The 25251-nt window shown below is 41.0% G+C and overlaps 1 protein-coding gene across 4 annotated transcripts in view; it reads right to left on the reverse strand.

Annotated features, from left to right (window-relative positions):
- The window catches only part of AMER2 (APC membrane recruitment protein 2), a 36159-nt gene extending 11284 nt beyond the window's left edge, over nt 1-24875 (reverse strand). The window contains exons 1-3 of one of the 4 annotated variants that reach the window (XR_013763432.1): nt 22196-24875; nt 12083-12278; nt 8351-8456 (exon numbers count right to left, since the gene is read on the reverse strand). Coding sequence is in view for 2 of the 4 variants with exons in the window: in XM_079137497.1 (XP_078993623.1) it covers nt 22781-23658; nt 23830-24829 (1878 nt within the window). In the remaining 2 variants the exon portion in view is untranslated. Of the gene's footprint in view, nt 1-8350; nt 8457-12082; nt 12279-14681 lie in introns of those variants that run through there. The other 3 variants (XM_079137497.1, XM_079137498.1, XR_013763431.1) reach the window with 3 other exon arrangements.
- Between the last annotated feature and the right edge of the window lie 376 nt (nt 24876-25251).

Raw genomic sequence — 25251 nt, forward strand, 5'->3', positions numbered from 1 at the left:
CTGTAATTAGAATTCTGTCCCTCTGCTTTTCTGAACCTGCCAAGTGCAGTAGCCTACTTTTAGCATTTCACTCCCCTTTCACAGTTGGTTCTGCGGATTTATCCTCTTCAAAATAGCCTGGCAAGGGGTCCCCTTGTAGATCTTACTGCTCCTCTTCTGTGGTTCTTCCTCTGCTTTCCATCCCTTAAATCAGTGATGCGAAGCTTTTTTTTTTTTTTTTTTTTTTTAATTACAAAGCCTGTTGACAATTTGACAAAGTCCAAGGTCTGTTTCCTTAGAAACATGCCCTTTGCCTGGTCCTGGTCAAGGTTCTCTGGAACAAACGCCAGCTAGTTTGTACAGAAAGGGTTTTACTAAGAGGACAGATAGTTCATATACTAGTGGGCAGGAGAGAACTTTCAGGAATCACAAAGCATACAACAGACTGGTCGGCGAGAAAGCTTTCAAATAAAAAGCCACCATCCAGCTGTTGGCACAAAAGCAATCCACCTCTACCATGATCTATGCTGGCAAAGTGGGTGCCCTGTACCTTGCTTTTCTCTATTCCTTGTAACTCTACCCGGATCAACTCTCCTGAGGTTCACTGTCTTCAGGTGACCCAGTTTCTAATCAAGTTCTCTCACAAGCTCATCTTCCTGGCAGAACCTAAATCTTATCCAGAATCAGAGCTTCAAATGAGCATGGAATGAGAAAGGGGCTACAATAATTAATCGACTACATAGCCACATGCATGTAAAAACAAAATTTAGCCAGGCACAGTGATGCACACCTGTCACCCTGGCTACTCAGAAGTCCCAGCAGCAGAAGGATCACACATTCAAGGCCATGTCAGCAACTTAGCACACATTCAAGGCCATGTCAGCAACTTAGCAAGATCCTGTCTCGCAAAAAAAAAAAAAAAAAAAATGAGAGAGAGAGAGAGAGAAAGCGAGAGAGAGACAGAGAGATGGCAATGTAGCTCAGTGGTAAAACACCCTTGGGTTCAATCCCCTTTACAAGAAAAAAAAAAAAAAAACAGAGATCCACATTTAAGAACCACATGTTAAATGTCCAAGTGCTTAAGAAGGATTTTTTTTCTTAGTATTGGAAATCAAATTCAAATCACCTTTTGTGGGAGAGGGAATTTATTGGTTCAGATAATCAAAAAGCTCAAGAAGGGAGTTAACTCTATCACACTTGTGTCCATGGGCGTGGGCATCAGGATTTGCTCCCTCGGGGTCTCTCTCCACCACTCAGCTCTGCTCACCACTCCACTGCTTTCCTCTCGGGTGGAATTTCCCTGCAGAAACAGATGATCAACAATTCCCAGTTTGTATTCCTACCAATACAGCAGCCCCAGCAGACCTGGAGCCCCTTTTCCCTAGCACTTTTAACAAAAGTCTCAGCGTGATGTCCCATTAGACCATCATCTCACCTGTTCAACCATTGTGTCCAGAAGGCTTCAAGGCTCTGATGCACTGTGTCTGCATCTTGTGCCCAATCTGGGGTCCAGAATGGAAGATGTCTCTTTGCAAAGAAGTTGGGCAGAGCAGATGGGAGTGGATGTGTCCCCCACAGAAAACAGTGTTCACGAAGTGGAAAGAGACATGGCCCTGGCAAGTAAATTCAAGACTGTCCATATCACCAAGATTTTGTCTCCTGCCTTCTGCTCCACAGATTCCCTCTGAATAATCTTAATGAATTGTGTGATCTAAACTACCCGCTGGATCTACTCCTCCACTTACCCTTCCTCTGCAGTAAATCTTATTTTGCTTCTTCTCATTCAGTGAAACAAATTTCAGGTCACCAAAAGATAAGGTTGAGTTGAAAGAAAATTTTTGGAAGGAGGAAAGACACGTTTTAAAAATTCTGTTGCAGACAATGGTAAACAATATTCTGAAGTGACCCGTATTGCTTCTGGTCTTCCACTGAACCTGAAATTGTTCACAGTTGGATAGTCTAGCTCGTTTCATCAAAGTGTAGACAAAAACATTTTTGTGCACAGAAAGGAATTGTTAAGTATATATATTATTGCTTCCACAGGAGCAGAACTGTGGATCCTTGGATTTTAAACTGAGATGATTCAATTACTCTTTCTTCTCATTTCAGGAGACTCAATGGTCACTTCTAATCCCAATTCTGTCAGTTCCAAGGAAGCATGATTTTGAGCAATTATGTTGCTCCATTAGTGCAATTTATCTTCTAGGAAAGAGATGCACAGGCCTGGGTTTGTGTCTACCTTAAAAACCAGTTTATTAACACATGTTCTAGGATAGAAGGAAAAAAAACAAATTGTCTGCTGACACCATATAAATAACATTCCTAAATACTGTCTTTAACAGACTGTCTTTAAAAGGCATTTTATTTCCCGAAAACATCACAATCTGTTTTAGTCAACTTTCATTACTATAACAAAATACCTGAGGCAGCCTACTTTATAAAGAAAAGAGGCCTATTTAGCTCATGATTCTGGTGGGCCTCCTCTGATCTTGCTGGTAAAGTCTGGAGGCAGTGCAGGGAATCACATGTCAAGAAGCAGGGAGTCTGTCTGTGTGTCTGGTCACTGTTCCTCTTATAAAGTCACCAGGATTCAGTTATGGGGGCTCTACCCTATGAGCTTATCTTATCCTATCATTTTTCAAGGCATCATTTCTAAACACCATGTCACATTAATTTTCCACCTTCTTAATACCATTAACCTATAACTTTGGGAAACTACTGCATGTGTTGGCAGACAACATATTCAAACCATAGCACCAACATACCCTAAATTAACAAATTTTCATTCAATTTGCTTTTTAAAATTTTTTTTTTAGTTGTTGGAGGACCTTTATTTTATTTACTTATATGTGGTACTTAGGATGGAACACAGTGCCCTCACACATGCTGGGCAAGCACTCCACCACTGAGCCACAACCCCAGCTCCTCAATTTACTTTTTATTCAACATTCTGCATTAGCTAATTACTATCCATCATTTACCCAAATTAAAAAAAAAAAAAATCTCCCAGTGGCTCAGGAGGCTAAGGCAAGAGGATTACAAGTTCAAAGCCAGCCTCAGCAAAAGGGAGGTGCTAAGCAACTCAGTGAGACCCTGTCTCTAAATAAAATATAAAATAGGACTTGGGGATGTGGCTCAGTGGTTCAATCCCCACTATCGAAAAAAAAAAAAAAATCCAAGTCATCTGTCCTCTCTCCTTTCATCAATTAGTCATCAATTATTGTTACTCTTCCCTAAATCTCTCTGGTTTTTTGCATCTTTCCCTCTTCCTCAGCACCAGCCTTAATTAACAGAGCCCTTGTCAGGAATTGTGGACATCTCACCTGGAGTTCAGTCTGGCCAATCCCTGAGAAAGGGAACCAGTCAAGGACCTAACTTTAGACCTATCCCCTCACTCACCATGTAATCTTGAGAAAAATCATTTCACTTGCTTCATTTATTTAAAAAAAAAAAATACTTGACAAGTATAACCTCCAAGACCTTTTCCAACTCAAAACTTCTGGAATTCCAGTTTCAACAATTCTGCCTGGTCTTACCTGTCTGACAGTTATTGAGAAAATCAAGAGATAATACAAACTGAGTCACTTGTAATCCCAGTGGCTCCAGAGGCTGAGGAAGGAGGATGGCAAGTTTTAGGACAGACCCTCTTAGTAACACCCTGTCTCAAAATAAAAAATCAAAAGAGTGCGGGTGTAGTTCAGTAGTAGAGCACCCCTGGGCTCAATCCCCAGTACTACAGAAAAAAAGAAAACAGAGAGATAATATAGGTGAATGTGTTTGAAACCACCAGCTTATTAGACTTTAAATCTCCAGGCATATGATTAATTACTATGAATTCATCAATGTCACCTCCAGCTGACACTAAAGGTGTGATGACAGCCACCATGTACTGAATGCTTTGTGTGTGCCGGGTATTGTGCTCAGACTTTGTATTCACTGGCTCATTTAATTAACTAACGTGAAGGGGAGGTAGTCTGTCACCACTTACCGGGTCTTTTGTTTCTTTCATATTACTGGGGACAAACTAGGGCCTCAAGCATGCCAGTTAAGCTCACTACCACTGTCTTGCACCCCCAAGTCCCACTTGTTAGCTTTTTTTTTTTTTTTTTTTCCTTTTGTCCTGGGGATTGAACTCAGGGGCTGTCTACCACTGAGCTACATTACTCCAGCCCTTCATCTCCTCTCAGCAATTTTATTCTGCCCCAGAGAGGCAGAGTGAACACCTCTCATAATTTCCCTTTTGTTCACCTGTCTCTGCCCACAGCTTCTCCTTTCCAACCAGCATCTCTCAAATTTGCCTTTATCCACTGTTCTCCTCACTCTGTTCCTGTTTACCCTCCTATTCTGACCAAATTATCCAGGAAATTTCATCCTTGGCCATGACCCACCTCCCACCTCATCTGCTTCTCTAGAAGCAGAGTTGAGGTGGGGACCCCTGGGCCAGTGTTTTATTGCAGGAGGGTTCCTGGGAGCATCCCGTGTTAAGAAAAGAAGGAGGAGGATTATTAAACGAAGGCAAGAGGGAAACTAAGCAAACAAGGTGGTGGTCGTGGTTCTGGGGAGATCTGTCTTCAACCTGATCCCACAGGGGCTTGAGAGCATCTATTTTATCTTGAAGTCTGTCCTGCCTTCGGTCCAAGATGCAGGGCTTCTGTATCCTCTCTGGACCTGAAGGAGAGAAGCGGACAGCCTCCAGGCAGGCCTGGAGAGTGCACACCAACCAGCCAAGGGCAGAACTCTGAGAAGGTGACAGGGAGAAGTCATTGTGAGCGACTGCACCTGAGCAGCCCATGAGGGCCTCCCGGAGAGCTGGTCAGGCCTCTCCGTTCCACGGCAGCCTCTGTCCCTCATTCCATTCCACCTATCTTGGTTGTTCCCTCTTTTATTTAGATGCTCAGGTACTGAGTGGAGAGATTGCCTTAATACCTGGCACCAGATTTCCTGCTAGGGAAATACCTGAATTGGCCTGCTTACCAAGTAGGTTATGAGCAAGGGCATAAAGGAGAAAGGGAAGAAAAAACCATGAGCAGGCGGGGCATGGCAAGAGAGCCTCAGCGGGCCTGTAAATGCAAAGGATGCTCAAGCATCCTGCTCCCTGGCCTCCAGGTGGGACAGGCTTTGTGGTAGGTGCACCAAAGCGCCCCAAAGACACCAACTCACTGAACTCATCTCCTGCCCTAAGAAGAACTGCATTTAAGCTCAAAGGACAGGATTATGTCATGTCAGTTATACAACATGACTGTATCACTTTCTGATTAAAAAAAAAAACTTGAGCTGGATTAAACCTGTGTTCACTACTGCATACTTCACTGGAGTCCACTGAGACTCAATATGGGGGTGCTCTTGCTGCTATAAGTTAACGGCTCTTGGGCTGGGCACAGGGCAAAGTGATATTTCTGATGAAAAACAGGGAAAATAGCAAGTTACCACAATTGAGTTTCTCCAAAATATGAGTAAAATGCACACGGATCCTGGGGGACTTCATGACTGTGAAAAAGCAGGGCTTTTCTGGCTTTTCCTGTTGTGGCACTTATAGAAAGTGCTAATGTTTGTGTAGCACCACAGGGTAACATAAAGGGGATCTGAGGTCAATTGTAGTCATAATCCCTTAACAACAGGGGCTTGGTCAAAGAAATTCATCATTAGGTAGTGGTGTCCTTATGCAAACTTCACAGCCATGTATTTACACAAACCTAGATTATACAGGTCAACCACTTGATGTGGCCTTTGTGTGTGTGTGTGTAGCGCTGAGGATCCAACCCAGGGCCTCACACATATTACAGCATATAATTATGTTAAGAAGAATAAGAGGTAAAGAATCAGAGAAGATATTTCTCAAGAACTCTCTGTAAACTTTTCAATTAAGAACTCTGCAAGAGCTTTACTAAGAAACTGGAGCCTGCTGTCCTGCATAGCTTGCTTCTCTTGGGTTTTATGTCTCTTGTGCCTCCACATTCCTTCCTGAACTCTCCGTAGCACTATCCAGGAGAAAATGTATGTGTTCACACAAATGGGTGATAAAAAATTGAAAGGCACTTTGGAAACCTTTAAAACATTTATAACAGTTGAAATTAGGCTCAAGAATCTAACAGCTCTTCCTTTTCTTTCTTGATGAAAGTTCTTATAATGAACGCAAATGGATTTTTTAATTCATTGACTGTTTTTCCTTCCTTTGTGTGTGTGGGGGGGGTGTTGGAGACTGAACACAAGGTGTTCTATCATTGAGCTACATTTCCAACTTTTTTTTTTTTTTGAGACAGAGTCTCACTAAGTTGCCAAGGCTGGCCTCAAACTTGTGATTCTCCTATCTCAGCATCTGCAGTTGCTGGGATTTCAGGCAGACACCACCGAACCTGGCCCATTAGGACCTTTTTGACAACTCTTTGCAATGGGGAAACTCTCCTTTGCATTTCTTGCATGTACCACAGCAATTACATCCACCAGAAACAGCACGGTACATAAGAAGGCAGAAGCCACAACCCAGCCAAGCCCTCCTCCAGCCCAGTTCTGTCTGAGGACATTTAGACATTTCCAATACAAATTCCACCAGCAACCCCACTCCCTTGTCCACTGAAGTGTGGTTTCCAGGCATTTGCCTTTCCTAGCGCTGCCCAGTCCCCAGGTGTTTTTCATCAAGGTGCAGCCTGAGGGGACCATGGCATGGTGTTGGGTGGGCAGCCAACCCCCTGCCACAGGCAATCTCAGGATTCACACCAGGATGCTGGCCAGGCTGCCTGAGTACTGAGACACATCTCTGAGGACGCTACAGTTAGAGCCATAAGCAGAAACTGGAAAAGGAATACTTTAAAGATTCAGAGACAGAGCCTCACAATTAGGCATGCAAGCTATGAGAACATAATATCAATTTTTATTTCTTTACTTATATAATGTAATGAAAATAAAATTTTGTTGTTTTGTATGAGCCTGTAAAATCAATCCTTTCCTTTTATCATTTTCCTGAAATATTGCAGTTGAACTCTGACACTGGCCACCCAGAATTAGCACAGTCCACAAAGTTAAGGGCATAGTCTCCAAAATGACTGTCTCCCTTGTAATGCCAGCTGCAAGTTTGGGGGTTCACAGGCCTCCTGAACTTCTGACTAACTTACTACAAATTCAAGCGTTCTCAAGACCCTTTCAGGTTTTATAACTATATGGAATGACGCAAAGAACTCAAGAAAGCACTAAATTTACTACATAGTTATTATAAAGGATACTCAGGACTGGTCAAATGAAGAGACACATGGGGCTAGGTCTGGAAGGGTCTTAGGCACAGAACTTGGGGACCCTTCCTGTGGAATTGGGGGATAACACCCTCTCAGAACATCAGTGTGTTCACCAACAGGGACATTCACCTGAGGAGTCCAGAAATTTAACTGGGATTTCATTACTTAGGCACAGTTGATTACATTATCGACCTGTGATTCATGTTACTCAGCCCTGTTACTATAATAAATACATGAGATAAATCAACTAGGAAGAGAAAAGTTTCATTCTGGTTCACAGTTTTTAGGTTTCAACCATGGTCAGTTGGCTCTATTGCTTTCGAGCCTGTGAGGAGGCAGAGCATCGCGGCTGGAAAGCATGCTGGAGGAGGCTGCTCAGCTCACGGTGCCTGGAAGCAGAGAGACAGGAAGAGCCTGGGGTCCCCACCTCTCTTTTGACAGACATTGCACTAAATTTTTCCCACTAGGCCCCTCCTCTTAAAGATTCCACCACCTCCTAATAGTGCCACAGGTTAGCAACCAAGCCTTTGACACATGTGCCTTTGGGAAACACTCAACCATAGTATGGTTGAACTTTACCTCGGGCCCTCTTCCCCGCCCCGGAAGTTGGAAGTCAGGACATCAGGCTGACATCACTTGCCTCAAAGCACCAACCTTCTAATCATATGATTTGTCTTTCTGGCACGACCAGCTCCATCTCGAGTCATCCCAGCACGAACCCAGATATGATAAAGGCTTCACCATGCACAACCTAGACACTCCTGTCACAGAGGAAGTTTGGAGCATTCAGAGGCTGTCTCCAAGGAAGCATAAAAAAAGACCAAATACTTTATTCTGCATTAATCCCTAATGATACTGGCTTATCAGTATAAGATTTTCAAGGCAAAATCCCCACCCCCCAAAAAACAAGTGTTTATAAGAATTTCCCTTCCCCCAAGGGAGAATAAATGAATTGTTGAGAAGATAATTCTGGACTAAAGGTCAGTATAAAAGATGGCTTTTAAGAAATCAAAAATAAAAATGACAGGGAGAATGAAAGATTGACACTATAATAGTAATCTAAGTGATCAATTAAAAGATGCCAGTTGTTAGGCTGGGGATAATAGGGGCCACCCGAAACAGCAAATCCCAGTCAAGTTTCACCATTTACTGTTATCTAAAAACCTATGGGTTGGAATATACCACTATCAGAAGACCATGAGACTCTTGAATCAAATGTGCTTGGACTTGCTGGTCAAGGGGGTTCTCCACCTGGAAAGGAAGAAATACACAGGATAGTCACCAGGAAGCCACATACTGGTGAGCAGAGTCACGCATCAGGTCTGGTGTGTTTCTGGAAGACTGAGAAAACAAGATGTGACACAAGTCTTTTGAAAAGCAATCCCACAGGTCAAAACAAGAGTTAGAAGCTAGTCTTAAAAAAATACATTACCATCTGGAGAGAAGTATGAGACATGTCTTCTGGGAAACACTGAGGTGCTAGCAGCTGATAAAGATAAAAAGATCATCCCTATATTCTTGCCTGCCAGCTTGGGAGGTCTGCTACAGGATGAAAGACTAGAGACAAAGATGTCAAGTGCGTAGGCCATTCCTTCAAAGTGAGAAGGTATTTTACATAGTAAAATAAGTTATTTTACTATAATAGTAAAAGAAGTTATTTTATATAGTAAAATAACCTTATGTACAGGAGGGGTTTTTTAAATGTTCACTTCATGAGAGGTATATGATTCTACAAGAAGGAATACACAATTTTCCCAAAGCTAGAGACCCTGATTGCATCTGCTTGACCAATGCATTCTTCACTACATATTAATTGCTTCCAAATGTCTGAACATTTGGTGTCTGTAGTGAGTTGTCTTTTTACACAAAAACTTTCACTTTCTGGTGAGTAAAGAAGAATATTATTGTTAAAACTTTTAACAAATACATAAATATTCTTTCCATTTTAAGAGGCACATTTTCATAATTTTACATCTCTGAAATGGGGTATATCTTTCAATTACCTGGGCATTTTTTTCTTGCTTTATGATGCGTGGAAGACTAATTTATCTGTAGCATCTTGGGATAAAATATGAGCAACTCCTTAAAATGATGTTAGTAGACAAAACATTTAAAGGTTAAAGTTTAAATAAACCCATTGTCCTGAGAGCTTGAGTATTTCATGAACACAACAGGAATGAGGTGTCCATGTTTTGAAATTGTTAAAGGACCTTAAAAACTACCTTCAGGCATGGGAAGCTGCTGTTTTGAAATACCGTGTGTTTCTCTTTTAATCTCTTTAAGTGATGAATTCTATTAATAGGGTTTTTTTTTTTTTTTAAGTGGTAAACCATATTTGCATTCCTGGAATAAGCCCAACTTGATCATGATGTAATTTTAGTTTTGTAGACTATTAGATGCAGTTTTTTTCTAATAGCTTTTTTAGAAATGTTAAATTCCATGATAGAGATGGGGTGGTAATTTTTTTTTCTTGCTAATCTCAGACAACCTTTTGAATAACATTTCTCCTCGTTTTTTTTTTTTTTTTTTTCTTTCTTAAGGAGATTGTGTTAGATTGGAATTGCCTGATCATGAGATGTGTGGTGGCACATTTGTTCTGCCATCTGCTTTGACTGTTTGGTTTAGAGGGGAAGCGTTTACCAATTCTATGTCTCTAACACTGTAGAACTCTTTAGGTTACCTAAAAGTGACATCACAAGTAACTTTTGGTAATTCATATGAAATTCCTTCTAAACAAAGCATTAGTTGCATTTTGTAAGATTTTATACTGCATTCACAAAATTAGGCACTTCTAATTGTTTTCTAAGATCCATTCTGATCTTCGATCCATGAGTTATTGAAAGTACACTTAAAGAAATTCCCAAGGGCAAAGTGTGTAGCTGAGAGGCAAAACATGTACTTAGCCTGAAGAGTGAGGCCCTGAGTTCAACACCCAGAACCACACACACCCCAAAAATCCAGTTGTGTAGAGTGATTTCTTTCCTTTTTTCATCCTACTAATTTGAAGTGTAGTTTTTGTATTACAAGCACATGTTCTATGTGAAACTGACTTTTTTTAAAACATATTAAGATTTACTTCATAGCCTAGGAGGCAGTCAATTTTCATAAATGTTTTATTTGTACTTGAAAAGAATGTGGATTTTCTAATTGTTTGGTCCAGGATTGTATATGTGTCCTAATGTGTTACTCAAATCTTCATCCTCACTGATTTTGTGTCAACTTCACCTATCAAAACCAAAACAGGGCTACAAAGCACTCTTTCCCCTTTGATTGTGGATTTATCTACTTTCTCTTAGTGGTCCCAGCCATGGACCATGGAACCCAAAGATGTAGGCCTCAGGGATCAGCAGCTACGTCCAGGAGTTCCAGCCTTCCTTCCCTGATAGCTCAACAATGCATTTAAAGAAATAAATAAAATTTTTTTCTGACATTTTAAAGTGCTCTTCACAAGAATTTCTTTTGTCCTTTGGAGGGTCAGGGTCTCACCATGTTGCTCAGGCTGGTCTCAAACTTCTGGGTCTTAAACTCTTGCCTCCACTTCACAAGTAACTGGGACTCCAGGTGTGTGACGCATACATGCACAATTTAAATAGTCTTAACTTATTTAAACTTCTGTATTGTCAGAAACACTTGAAGTCTCTAAGCTTCATCTTTTTTTGTTTGAAAATGGAAATAATATCATAGGCTGGGATTCCCTAGGAAATGATGTGGGGCAGAGATTTGCACACAGGGAGTTTATGGGCAAGTTTAGGTGGCCTGGACAGAAGGGATTGTGTCACTTCATCCACCCCTGTCATGCCTGCCAAGAATCCAGCGCATTAAGTGTTAGGCAAAATCCATTGACTGTCACATACAATCAATGTGACTTTTTGGACGGATGGAAAATTAAGTATGTGACATTGGGCTTAGGACCCCTTGAGAACCCGGTAAGAGTTGTCCCAAGGTGCCCAAGAGAACCAAAGCCCTCTAAAAAGTGTCCATATCCACCAAATAACAGAGCTGAAACAGGCAGCTTCTGAGCTGGAGGAGAATTCCAAGGACTCGCTATCATTTTTTAAATTCCAATTTTACTTAGGGAATTGGGTGGGGACATGGTACAAAGATCTTAGAAGCTGGGGAAGAAACCAGCCTCTCCAATCTTAGACCCAGAACCAGAAGAACATGAAAGAGCAGATCTTAGGTGGGAACACCCAATCCATTCCCGATGGAAAATACACTTCGCTGCTGCCACTCAGGTCATATACAGGGAAAGAGGGTCACCACTGCAGTGTCAGCCCCAGTTCTGCTCTTGCTTCTAATCTTTCTTGGAATATTCCTGCTAAAGGTTGGATTTGAAATGTCTTCCAAAGTCCTACAGGCTAAAGGCTTGGTCCCTAGGCTATGGTGCTTTTGGAAGGTGGCGGGACCTAATGGAAGTTAGGTCACTGGGGAAGTGTCCTTGAAGGAAATACTGGGGCCTAGCCCCTTCTCATCTCTCCCTTTGCTTCCTGAATGTCACGATGGGGTCATGGGACAGAAACCTCTGAAACAAGGAGCCCAAATGCACCTTTCTTCCTTATGTTGATTATATCAAGTACTTGGTCACAGTGAGAGAAGGCTAAGGCAATCTCTTTGTCCACCCCATTGCCTGTCACCCAACACCCCTCCTGGCTCATGAGTGACTCACATATCCTAGAGTAGGTAGGAATCTGAAGGCACAAGACCTACATGGTTGGGAAAAATTCAAGGGCAGTTTTTCATTGCTTTGTTCTCTTGATTTAAATTTATGACATTAAATTCTTCCTTCTGAGGAAGAGTTGTATACTAGGGACCCCAACCCTTAGGGTTAAAGTTCTACAGACAGAGGAAACAGTATAAAAGATAAAAAGTGTGTTTACCTTTAAGATATTGTGTCTTAAGGCCCACTCTGGAGATGGGCATCTGTCAGTACATCCAACAACTCCATTGCCTTGAGTTTGGGTGCCATGCAGTGTACGATGATATCATTGTTAAGTTTCAGGATCCCAAGACCTCCTGAGGCAGAGGGATGCTTACTCCATAAGATGTGCTCAGGAATTGAGGCCCATTGGGGGGCTATAGATTCACAGAGAACAGACTTTATTCCTTCATTGCTTGAAATAGCAGACGAAATTGCCCTCTTTGCTTAAATTATTTTCTATCTCTTAAGTCCATATTGCTACTCTTTCCCCCCAGATTAAAGCCATAATAATGTATCTCTGCTTTAGTAAACCACCCAGCTATCTGCCTTCATTTATGGTTGTACAATTTCCCATAGTCCATCTTTTGGTGTCTGGGGCAGTAAATTATTTTTTGAGTTGACCACCATTGGTCTTTCAGCTCCCAAGTCCCTAACAAAATCAGCCACTACCCTTGATTTCTTCTATAAAGAATAGGCTCTCCTAATCATAGCCTTTTAACTTCAGTCTCAGAATAATACACACATAAGACCACTTCTACTCCCATTCATTGCCCTGTTTCTATATAAGCACACTTCATCTCTTTCCAACCCCATTCCATTAGAGAAGTCCACATTGATCTCAGCCCTATACCTAAGCAAGTTCTCTGTTAAGGAGTATTTTAACCCTGATCCATAAAATTTTAATTTGTATAGATGCCTTTAAAAACAAAAAGGAGCTTAAGTTAACATAAATATATATATATTTATATAATATGTCTTGGACACCTATCCTTAAAAGGATGTTCTGGGGCTATAGCTCAGTGGTAAGAGTGCTTGCCTTGCACATGCTAAAGCACTAGGCTCGAGCCTCAGCACCACATAAATATAAGTAAACAAAGATGTCCATTTGCAACTAAAAAATATTTTTTAAAAAGGAGTTTAAGTTAACATAAAAAATATATCTTGGACACCTACATTTCTAAAAGTTAATTCAATTAGTTAATTCTACTAATTAATTAATTAATTAATTAATTAATTACTAATTGAATTAGTTAATTCAATTAGTAGATTATGGATTAAATCTCATTATCCTCACTTGATAGAGTAGAAAACCATAGCTCACAAAAATTCAAGGATTTTTCCTGGTTCACAGAACTGGTAAGTGTCTAGACTAGGATTGAAATCCAGTTTCCATTTGGGTCCCCCATTGGGTTTAGATACAGCATTGGGTTTAGATACAGCACATGCTAGAGGTTGGGTCCCCAGTGCCGTGTGTAGACTCGTTAAGAGGTGGGATTTAATGGAAAGTAAACAAGCCAAGGGGCATCACCCTTGGAGGAGATTAATGCAGATCTCATGAGACTGGATCAGTCCCCACGAGAATGGGTTATTGGAAGCAAACCTGGCACCTCCCTTGAAACCCTCTTCTGCATGCACCAGTCAACACTGTGGCACACACTCCTGCCGTATGATGCCATTTGCTGTGAAGCCCTCAATAGAGCCAAGCACATACTGACAACATGCTCTCAGACCTCCAGAACTATGAGCTAAATAAACCTCTTTCCTTTAGAAGTTCCCAACCTCAGGTATTTTGTTATAATACCACAAAACAGTCTAATACACTTGGACTCTTTTTACTACAACTTATTACTTCAAAGACTTTATAGCAAGTTTCTTAGCATCTGTGAACTTTTGTTTCTTCATTGCCTCATTGAAGAGTGATTGGGTTAAGTTATCTCAAAGTACTTTCCATGTTAATTCTAGGAAAAGAGAAGAAGAGGAGAGAGAGAAGGGACATGGAGGAAGGAGAGGGCAGCAGAAAGACTTCATGAACTTCCTAGCTCAATAGTTGTGGTTCTACTGATGTATATTTAATACGATTATTTACTGTGACTTTCAGCTCTCCCTTTGAAAGTATTTCCTCATCGTGTTCTGCAGATAAAAATGAATTTTCTTGGTATCTAAGAGAAGAGTAAGCATCTGTGGTGTGAATAAATCTATTTTAAGGGAGATATACTTCAAAACAATTTATGTTTTAATTTTAATTTTTTAAATACAAAATAGCAAACCTTATTATTCTTCATATTGAGTCTCAAAATACTGTGGATTTGAACCTATTCAACATAGGAAGTGAAAACCTATCACCAAAATCAAAATAAACAAAACCCAGGAAACAACCTTTTAGAAAGACTCCAGTGGCCTTAATTTGACTGCTGTCTAATGGTTACAGCAGATTAGCTGGCTTCATGAGGTATGGCAAGGCATGGAGGTTTTCTAAGTAAAGGGCGCAGAAATCAGATCAGCGCCAGAATAACAAATACACTTTTCAAAAGGCAGCTGCCCAAATCAAACAATAACTTTTCATTTGTTTACGAAGTGTGGAAAAAAAATATGGACCTCCCACTGGTCTTTCTAACAGTCTCTCCCAACCCCCCACATCGCACGCGCGCCGGCGCGCACACACACACACACACACACACACACACCACATCGTGGTTATCACCATTGGTATAATTTCTAAAAATTGAAAGATCCAGAAATAAAACTGATCCTAGAGAAATAACAGAATTCTCTTTAAATGCAAAGGAGCAACAAATTTTATTGACTGAATTAAACACAACAGTTAAAAATTAAACACAACAGTTAAAATGGCAGCATTGTATTTTCATTTTAAGATGGCTGAATGAAACAAGGAAAGTGCTATTAGTCCAAGCTTCTTACATTCATTGAAAGAGTGACTATCAAAAACAGCAACATGCACAATGGTATAGATGCACAAAATGGAATTATATCAACAAATATACAAAATACCCAAAATAAAATATTTACAGGTTTAAAAATATAAACATTGATTCATCTATCCCATGAAACCACTGGAGTGGAGAGGAAGAAAAGATCCTATTGCTATTTAGAATCCTTTTTAAAACAAGTTTTGAAAACATAGAGTTAGTTCTAGGAGACAACGTTTGATGTTTTTCAGGGGGTTAACATTCTATTATAAAAATAATATCTATAAACCTACTAACAATTTTCCTCCTGTGCACAAAAATAATACAGCCAACAGCTTGTCCTCAAAGACATGCCTGACTTTCAGGGAAACTAATTATAGAAATGGGGTCTCTCATTTGGGTTCTCTTTGTCACCATTTTCAAATAATCTGCTATTCCTTCTATTACACTGAGATGCTTCATATAAACAAGATGGGCAAAACCTGAAGTTCACAGTGAGCTTGCTAGATAGCTGGTGACAAGTAAAAATGGTGGAAATTTGCTTTGCCTATAACATCAACACCATTTTCCCTGATATTCTTGATAATTCTACCACTATCAGATCCTCCATATTTAATTAAATTTATCCTGGAAGCAATAAAAATATTAAATACTTCTTTGTTAGAGTTTCTCCACCTTTATTTAGAAATAAGTGCCTTGTGGAGGAATAAATGATTCTCACATAGGTATTTGAGAAGATTCATTAATTCCTTCAGGCTAACTGGGGTCACTTCATTATGTGTTAAGTATTGACTGTATTTGTGCTCCATGCCTCCTGCTATTTGACTGGATAGTTTTAGAATTTCTGCTGTAGTTTATTAAGTGATCCAGGTCTGAAAGTATCTGAGAAAGTTTAATGTGCCTCAAGTAATGGGAACCCAGGCTGCATTTTATTTAAAATGTATCTTCTCACATAGTTACTCTCCACAGCTATTGCATAATTTCCAAAAATTACCCCAGTTTACAGTTCAATAGAATAACCATTGTTGCTGAATTTTTCAACTGCATCTCATTGAAATCTAGAAGTCAGAAAAATTGGACCAAACATAGGTATCTTGTACGTCAGTAAAATAGTCTCATGAATTGTGACAGCAATGTAATTTCAAACTGATTTTCCCTAGATACAGAGAGAGTCATCTTTAATAAAATTAGAGGGAAAGAAAACTCAGGTGGCAACCGGATAGATTCATTATGGAATTTACTTTGCTGGTTTTATTATTGGCAAAGTACTAATCAGATTTTAGACTGGTTAAAATACAGCTCAAAAATAATTGGTGAATAAAGCCCAAATTTTTGACTGACCCAGGTGAGAAAAAATGTCTGCTAGACTCTGAGATCTACCTTTTAGATTTGTAGGTAATTCAGATTATTTAAAGGCCATCAAACTAATTTTTTAAAAACCAAGTTCACTTTTAACTAAAGTAGTCATTGTTTTAAGGATATGCACCATCATAAAAATTTTGTTTGACTCTGGCAGTTCAAAACTTTGATCAATTTCTTATTTAAAACAAGTAATACAAAAATTCTCATGGATAAAAAATATTTACAGTTAAAGCATCAGCTGTAGAGTTAGGTTTCTGGTTCAAATGCTGCCCCTATTACTTACTAAATGAATGACTTTGGTCAAGATGATTTTTAACCTTTCCAAACATTTTCTTCCTCTGGAGAATGGAGTCAATACATACTTTACATGGTTCTTGTGAAAAGTAAAGATGACAATGTAAAATACAGCACAGAGCTCCACCCTGGCACTATAGTAAACACACAGCCCATGTTGGTCATTAGAATTAAATATAAAATGCGGTCGTGGTGACTGACATAGAGGAACTCAATAACTATTTGTTAAGCAAATTAATGAATCAGAAAATAAAGGTCAGGATTCAATGGCCACAGACAGAACATAGGCTGCACTACTTTTGAAAGAACCAGGCGCTTATATCTGGACTTCAGAATTGCACCAAAGCAAAGGATAACTCAATTGGCTGCCATTTCAACACACTCCACAGATAGTCAGGGTTGGTGAACATGTGGAGAAACTAGAGCCCTGCTGTTGGCAGCAATGTCAAATGGTGCAGCCTCTGTGGAAAACACTATGGCAAGTACTCAGGAATTCAAAGATAAAATTATCATATGACCCAGTGATCCTATTTCTGAATATTTAACAAAAAGAATTCAAATCAAGACCTTAAAGAAATATTTGCATTCCATGTTCATTCCAGCATTTTTCACAATCGCCATGAAGCAGAGAAAATGGATGTGGTATCTACATATAAAGGAATACTATTCAGTTTCCAAAAGGAAGGAAATCCTAGCCTCTGATAACAGGGATAAACCTGGAGGACATGATACTCAGTGAAATAAGCCAGTCACAGAAAGACAAATGCGCATGATTCCATTTACATGAGGTATCAAAATAGTCAGACTCATCGGATCGGAGAGTAGAATGGTGGTTGCCAGGGGCGGAGGGAGACAGGAATGGGGAGCTGCTGATCGGTGGGAATAACGCTTCAGTTACACCAAGTTGAAAGTTCTGACAATCTGCTGTACAACAATGTGTCCGTAGTTGACAATACTGTATTATATACTGAAAAATTGCTAATAGGGTAGATCTTATGTTAAATGTTTTTACTATAATAAAAAAAAAAAAAAAAAAAAAAACAAAGCACACAGCAGCCAGAACAAGCCTAGATTGGGTTTAAGTTAGGCAGACAAGTGAAGCGTGCTTGGAATGACGGAAATCCTATCAGGGAAGAAGTATTACTATGACAACAAAAGAGCTTTCTGTCTGTACTTCCCATGTTCATCCCTGAAAGGAGAGGACAGCTCTGAAGGAAGGCCCATGTTTGCCTACCCACTGTCAAAGCGTGGCAGAGATCCCTATGAGAGACTGTGAGCACCATTGTCTTAGATATAAAGCTGCATGGACATGGCTGAGCTTTTCCTGGTGAAAGTGAACTGTTTAATGATTTCAGCAGTTCTTAGCTCTTATATTACCATAGGACACTAAAGAATTTATAGCCCTTGTCCCAGGAAGGAAAAGAGAGAGAGACAAAGAGTGATGGAGAGAGAGGTGGAAGGGGATTAAAAACAAACAAAAAGGATGAACTACAGGTGTCATACTAGGGAGCTAATGTTACCTCTCCCCTATGACCATTAAGAGGATTAAGTAAATCTTTGTAAAGCTCCTGTAAGTGCCTGGCACATAATAAGTACTCAACACAGATTATATTATAATTACTATTATTATTTTAGAGGAATTTGCTTAACTCATCCTACTGTGTTCCACCTCACAAACTATAAACAACAGATACAAATACAAAAAGAAGGTAAAATAAAATAAAAGTGTTTTTGATGAATATTAAGAAAATCCAATTACAGCATTACTGTATAGGACCCCAAACTGAAAAGGTTATTATTAAGTATTAGATACGGTATACATCCCATAAATACGTGTTGCACTGAATTCAAGTGAACATCAATCATAAAAACTGCCCATTTTCAGCTCTGGAGGCTTCCTGACTACTTTTATCTTCCCTTTTCTGGTTTGAGAAGGAACTTTTCCATGCTCAAGAAACTAGCATTGTGAATCCACCCTTCAAAAACATCTGCATAAGGATAATTTATCTTTTACAAGTGGCTCTCGTTGTAACAATCTGCCTACTTTAAGCCATTATCACAGTGGAAGGCTTCTGAGAAGCAATCTATAACAGCCAGGAGAGAATCTTCAAAGCCGGACAAGGGCGAAACTCAACTACCGCCGTGGGGGAGGAGCCACACCTAACATATTCCACAACAGCGCGACTCCCCTTTTTATAGTCAGCGCTGGCCTTTTGCTTTTCCACACCAGCTAAGACTTTGGTCTCTCCTACTACTCCTTTGATCCCAAACTGTTTTATAAATATTTTTGTGTAATGAATTGAAAATGTCTAAGGATGACTTTGCTCAAATAACCGAGTCATCCATTCCTCCCTCTACCTGGAGGAGGAGAGAAGGAAAGGGATGAGCCACGTACTTGGGTTTTTCTTATTCCATTCAGATTTTTAAAAACGACCATGCTGCTTAAAATAAGAAGCAAATAGGATGCCTTTTCCTTAATTATTTAAAATTCTTGATTTCCTAGTGATGAAAAAGAGAGCAAAGTATATGTGAATGTACCAGGACATGTCTCAGTACTAGCCAAACAGGGACGCTAGGTCCATCTCTTTGTAATTCAAGAGAGAAATTTAGCATAACTAAAAACAATGAATGACTTCCAACATGTTAACATGGTCCAGACATGTTAATTTAACATCATGCAAAGTGTCCCATTTCTGCTAAGGGCACTAAGCAACTATCATGTGAACAAAGGGACAGACAAAATGCTACAGGAGTCAATCTCTTCATACAGAACTCACAGTAAAGAGTGACCTAGGAAAATTAATCTGACAAAAGAGGTAAATAATGAAAACTCTTACAAGTTTCAGTCGAACAAATGTTAACAACTGATATAGCCTTTCTATCTTGATAACTGGTCAGCAAAGGGCTCTTGGCATATACATTTAAATGCAAAACTCGAAACCTACTGTGATGAATGAATGAAACCTTTAAATTCTGTAAGCTATCATCTTCATAGATTAAACGCTGTATATAAAAAGTCAGATAATTGATGGAAAATGCATCCAAAGGAAGTCCTTAATGATCTATATCCTATTGTTATTAGGTGAAATAACAAAAATTTCTTTCCTCTTGTGATTATTTAAAATGCTGTAGTAAATAAAATTTCTCCCAGTTAGCGCTAATGGAAAGATAAAAGCACCAACCATCATCAGAACTAAAATAGGATGTTTCAAGTAATATTGTAAGTGTAATATAGATAATAAAAGTCAGGATGTCTTTGTGCCAAGCTATTGCCCTGGTAAATTCCGGTCCAACAATTGATTTGGCTTCCCCCCACACACACCCCTCTAATTTGGGTAGCTCTTAGTCCAAAGGGAATTAACCAACTGAGTGTCTTAGAATCATACATATGGGGAAAGGTGTTATTCTCCCATATCTAACCTATCTAACCTTTCCCTTAAAAAAAATCAGTAACTATGGGCCTGTATACTCTTTAAAAGGTTATTAGAGAGTGAATTAATAAAAACTGGCATGGAAATTGTGGGAAAAAAATCTTAAAAAACAGCTCAAATGAGACAAAGTAGCCCTTGGCACAAGAAAGCAACTACAATTCCTTTCCTGTGGTCAGAAAAAGTTGGCCACCCATTCCTCCTGCCACTGCAGTGATTACCACCAAGTGATTGAGGCCATTTAATTCATTGCCCAAATCCTTCATTTGACTAGTGTGGGTGAAATTGTTAGAGATATCAGATTTCAAAAGTCATGAAAATATGGGGAAAATAATTATAAGAAAATAATTTTTTAAAAAATTTCAAATATTTAAAATCGATTAATTGACAGGAGAACTTGTACTTCGCTAACATTTTCCTTTACTTACAAAGATAAGACAATATAGTGATATAAATGCAGAAATAAGTCCCCAAATTGTAAAACACAAATCATTTGTTCTACTCTTAGAAATAGATTGCCTTTACAATATTCTCAGTTCTTCAGGTACTGTTAACTTTTACTGCACAATTGAACAAATGAAGAAATAAAACTTGGCCATGGCTACACAAAAGACAATATAACCCTTGCATGAAAAAGCACAAGAAGGAAAAATAAAGATAGAGCCTTTGTTTTGCAGCTAGAAATAAAATTTATGTTTTCTCTGATTCACTGGGGGAAAATGAATGTATTTGAGTCTAAATAGTGCTATCAGCATTAAATTAAATTTAAAGCCCTTTTTCAAGGGCAGAAATAATTTCCAAGATATTTCCGAACCTAAATATTTCTATATGTCTTTTGTCTGTTAGTTTGTACGCAGCTGAGAGCATGAGCACGTGCAAGATGCTTGTATGAATTTGTTATCGTGTGTTCAGAACCCTGAAAGCTATGTCTGCAGGAACAGCCTCATATAGAGACATAAGGAAATTAAATATTAAAACACTACTTTGAAATAACATTAAGGATCTGAGACAATGCAATAGCCAGTAATAAATAAAGAGATTCAGCAAGCTTCTACCTCCTTTTCTAATTCAATCATTGCAAATTTAAAATGGGAAACAACCTGCTCACACCTCTGACTCAGATTTGTTTTCCTTTGATGTTAGTTTATTTTGTAACTTCCTTCATATTATCAAAATAGGTTTTCATATATTCAGTTTGCCGCCTTTTTTTTTTTCACAAAACAGAAAACAAATTTAAAAACAAAATAACAGTCCACTACTTAGTAATCTCTCCCGCATATGAGAGTTATAGAAGTGTTTATGTCATTTACATTGTGGCTTTTCACTTGAATATGTATAATCCTCCTGATATGATGAATCACCTCCACTAGAAACCCTGGCCTTTTGATTGAATACACTGAAGCACATTTCAAAAAGATATTAATTTAATCATTAGACACTAATAGCATTCTAGGAACTGCTTCACTTTATCATTCAAACTACCAAGGCATGTAATAATCCTTGCTGGAATAAAAGTATTGGCTGAAATATTAGGAAACATACATAGAATTAAACTACTTCTCAAAAAAATCTTAGAATAATGTGTTTAGGATGCATAAGCTTGCCAATTTCATATTCCAAACACACCTGTCTCAGCCATAGTCTATAAAGCAAAAGTCAGATGTCAGGAAAAACTACTTTCTATGTTTTTTTTGTTGTGTCCTTCATCTCAGATTCACCACCATTGATGAAATGTTGGATTCAAAATTTTATAACCATGATAAAAGTCTTCGAAAATAAGGGTTTGGGGTGAGAAACAAATGGACTCTTAATCAAGACAAGGTAAAACCATTCCTCTGGGACATCAACACAATAGATCTTTTTTGAGGACCAGAGAGCCCATATAAACCAAAAGCTAGCATTATTTCAGGTTACAGTACATAAAAGAACCTAATGGTTTGGGGATAGACATCATATCTAGCTATAAGACCAGATTTTAAATTCTAGATTATTGACAGATTATAAAATGGTAACAGTGGGATGAACTGTAAAATATGCATTATCTACACAAGAAGGTTAAATTTTAAATGTTAAATACTGTATCTATTGGCATTTAGTGAAATCTTTCCCTGATCCGGATTTTTGTACTGGGTAGATGGGGGTAAGTGATCCCCCCCCAACAAACAACAAAAAGTGAAAAACTGCTCTGTGAGCCTTTTATTTCCCCCCAAATGATCTAAATCAACCAAACCAAAACTTTCCTTTATTTTCCAAGTGATAAATCTTTATGTATTTGCATACCTAGCAACTGAAAGTAGGGAAGTTTCTGCCAACCAAGTTCCCTTCTGATCAGGTAACTCCCTGGTTCTTTCAGCTTGGTAGATGTTTTCCACACAGTGATACAGCAAAGAGTCTTCCCCCTCCCCGCTCTGAAAGGAAAGGGGAAGAGAGAAAGGGAAATATCCTCTGGTCTGCAGTGACTCCTCCAGGCCCTCTGACTCTAGCACAGCCCAGTATCCTGGCATGAGCTAATTTAGGTTTGGTTAAGTCTTGTTTTCTGCAAAGGCAAGTAAAGGTGACTTCCAAGTGTTCAGTGCATTAAAGAAAAAAAAGAACAAAAAATATTTTTTAAAAGGTAAAAAAAGAAAAAAGTACTTGAAAATAATTCTCAGGGACTTATCTTGAGAGGAGAATTCCAGGTGTAGCATCCCCCTCTCCGCTGTATCCTGCCCCTGTTCCCAGCACAAAGACTTGGTAGGGCCAGGCTCCAGAGCAGGAGGTGGTACTAAATGACTTTCTTTAGGGGAAGTAAATATCCTTTAATGGTTTCCAGGGGAAAAGTTGTATTCCTTGATATGTGGCCCATCCACCTTGGCATCGGAGACCTCACAACTTTTTGGCACTGTCATGGCACGCTGCTGCCCGGATGGTGGTCCCAGCCAAGCCCCGGTTGCTGACCCTGCGGACCAGCACTTTGGAGACTGGAATTTTTGTTCTGGGCATCTCACTCCTGGTTGGTTGCTGGTGCACAACTGGATGGCTGGATGGGAGGTTTGTGAGATGCTTGATGCTAATAGGGATTTTAGAGTCCTTCGGTAAACTGCCTGGTGTTCGCAGTGGACAGGTGATGGTGCCTGGAGACACAGGCTTTAACCGGGACAAGCAGGATGTCTCCTCATTGGCAGGAGGGACTGCTGCACTTCCATCTGGGTCAGCATAGAGATCATAGAGTGCATCACCACTGTAGCTATCCCGGGGGATGCCTGCCTTTTTACCACTGCTTGCACTTTCTTCCTCTGGACCCGGAGTGGTTGAGTCCCAGTAGCCCTCGTCACTGTTGGGGACACCTTCTTGCTGCTCCTTCTCTTTCTCCAGGTGTTTGGGCTGCTGCTCCTTTGGATGGAGCTCAATGGGGATCCTGTTGAGCCTCCTGCGTTTCACCAAGGACACGTCCTTGGACGTTTCTACACTTCTGGCATCTTTGGAGGTCTCAGGCACCACTTTGGTCTCCAGTGCAGTTGCTGCCTTAGCCGCTCCCTCTTGGGGCCCTTGTCCTTGATCCTCAGTCTGGGAAAGCATGTCCCAGAATTCCTGGAGATAGGTGTCGTCCACCTCATCCGGGCTGGCCATCTCTTCCCCTCCTCCTTGGTAGGCCACCACGCTGGGGTTCTTTTTAGAGAGAACTGGCTTGCCTGGCCCGGGGGCATGCTTGTCACAGCTGGGACCTGCCTCTTCCTCTTGGTCTGCAATAATATCTCCACAGCCTGTAAGAGAGTCAAAGCTTTTCAGTGAAGTCACGTCAGAAAACATCAAACAAATACGATCTGCCGATGGGTCTGAGGGTGGATCAACAGAGGAAGGGTCAGGGACGGCAGACGCCCGGCCGCTGCCACATTCAGAGTCGACAAGGGGGACAGTCTTTATCGGAACGTCACCTGTCCTGGAAGCATCCTCGGCAGTGTGGACCTCACCAGCTCCCGACTCAGGGGGTGCCCGGGGCTTCTCGGCGCGCCGATGCCCCGCGGCGTCCTCTCCCCGGGCGCTTTTGTCGTTAGGGCACCCGGGGCTCTCGGCCTCGCTGCAGGTCCGCGCTGGGGCGCGATCAGCGGAGGCAGGCACCTCCTCTCCCCCTCCGAGCTCACCTGCTGGATCTCTAGGGGCGTCCTTGCTGGGGGTCTCCGGCTCGCACGCGGCTCTGGGCGTTTCCTCCTTGACGCACTCCAAGCTGGCGGTGAGGGAGCCGGGCAAGATCAGGCTGCCCTGGCCGGCTGCGCGTGCCTCCTTCTCCTCCTCCTTGCCGCGCTTGTCCTTCTTGTGCCAGCGCATACTGCTGAAGATCCCTTTCAGCCCCCTCTTTTGTTTGCCGCCAGCCTTGCTCGCATCTGCAGGGTCTCCTTTGCCGTTTTCCGATCTCCCGTTCTTTTTCAAAAGGGAAAAGAAGCTGTGAGATTTAGCCACAGAGCTGTTGGCTAGGGAGCCCACGCCGGTCCCCGCGGCTCTGGGGGGCCCCAGGTTCGGCCGACCTCCTTCACGGGCCCCGCCACTGTCGCCCCCGGCGCGCGGCTCCTCCTTCTTGCTGCCCTCCAGCACCACCACCTCGGCTAATCCATCGTGGGTCCTGCTCCTCACCATCCCGGTCGGACCCGAGCTTTTCCCATCCCCTTTGTTTTTGACCCCAAAAATGCTGGGCATGGTGCCACCCGATTTCCTCTTCTTGAATAATTTGAAAGCAGCTTTATTAATCTTCCCCGACGGCTGCTCGGCGGCCGGCGTTTCAGCGGCACAATCACAATGCAAGTCCATGTCTGCCGCGAGGGTCCCAGCCCCGGCCTCCTCCTTCCTCCTGCAGACCCCCGCGGACGCGCGATAGCCGCCGAGCTCCCTGACAGCCTCGCTGCTGCTGCCGCCGCCGCCGCTGCTCCTGCTCGTCTCCATGGAAACCGAGCGGGATAAGCAGCTTTCGTCAGCCGTGGGCTCGCGCCAGGCCACTGTCATCCGTATTCTAAATCAACCTGAGCCGCTCTTGCTGCTGCGCTACTGCTGCAGCAGCAGCAGCAGTAGCCGCAAAAGAGCACACATAAAAGACCATCTCCCCTCCCGCAAAGGGCTTATATAATATCCTAACCCACTTCCATCCCACTTGGCTTGTTTTTTTTTTTTTTTTTTTTTTTTTTTTTTTTTTTTTTTAGCAAGAGCCTGCAACCCAGCTTCCAGCCAATTGCAGGAATTAAAGTCGTAATTAAGGAATTCAGATATCATCGACTCTCTCACGCCTTCAGATTGCTCCTCCAGACTTGCTTTCTGGGAGCCCAATCATGGATCAGGAAATGCCCCCAAAAAGGGCAAAACAAATCAGC

Source organism: Sciurus vulgaris (assembly GCF_902686455.1).
Source record: "Sciurus vulgaris genome assembly, chromosome: 4".
Lineage (NCBI taxonomy): Eukaryota > Metazoa > Chordata > Mammalia > Rodentia > Sciuridae > Sciurus > Sciurus vulgaris.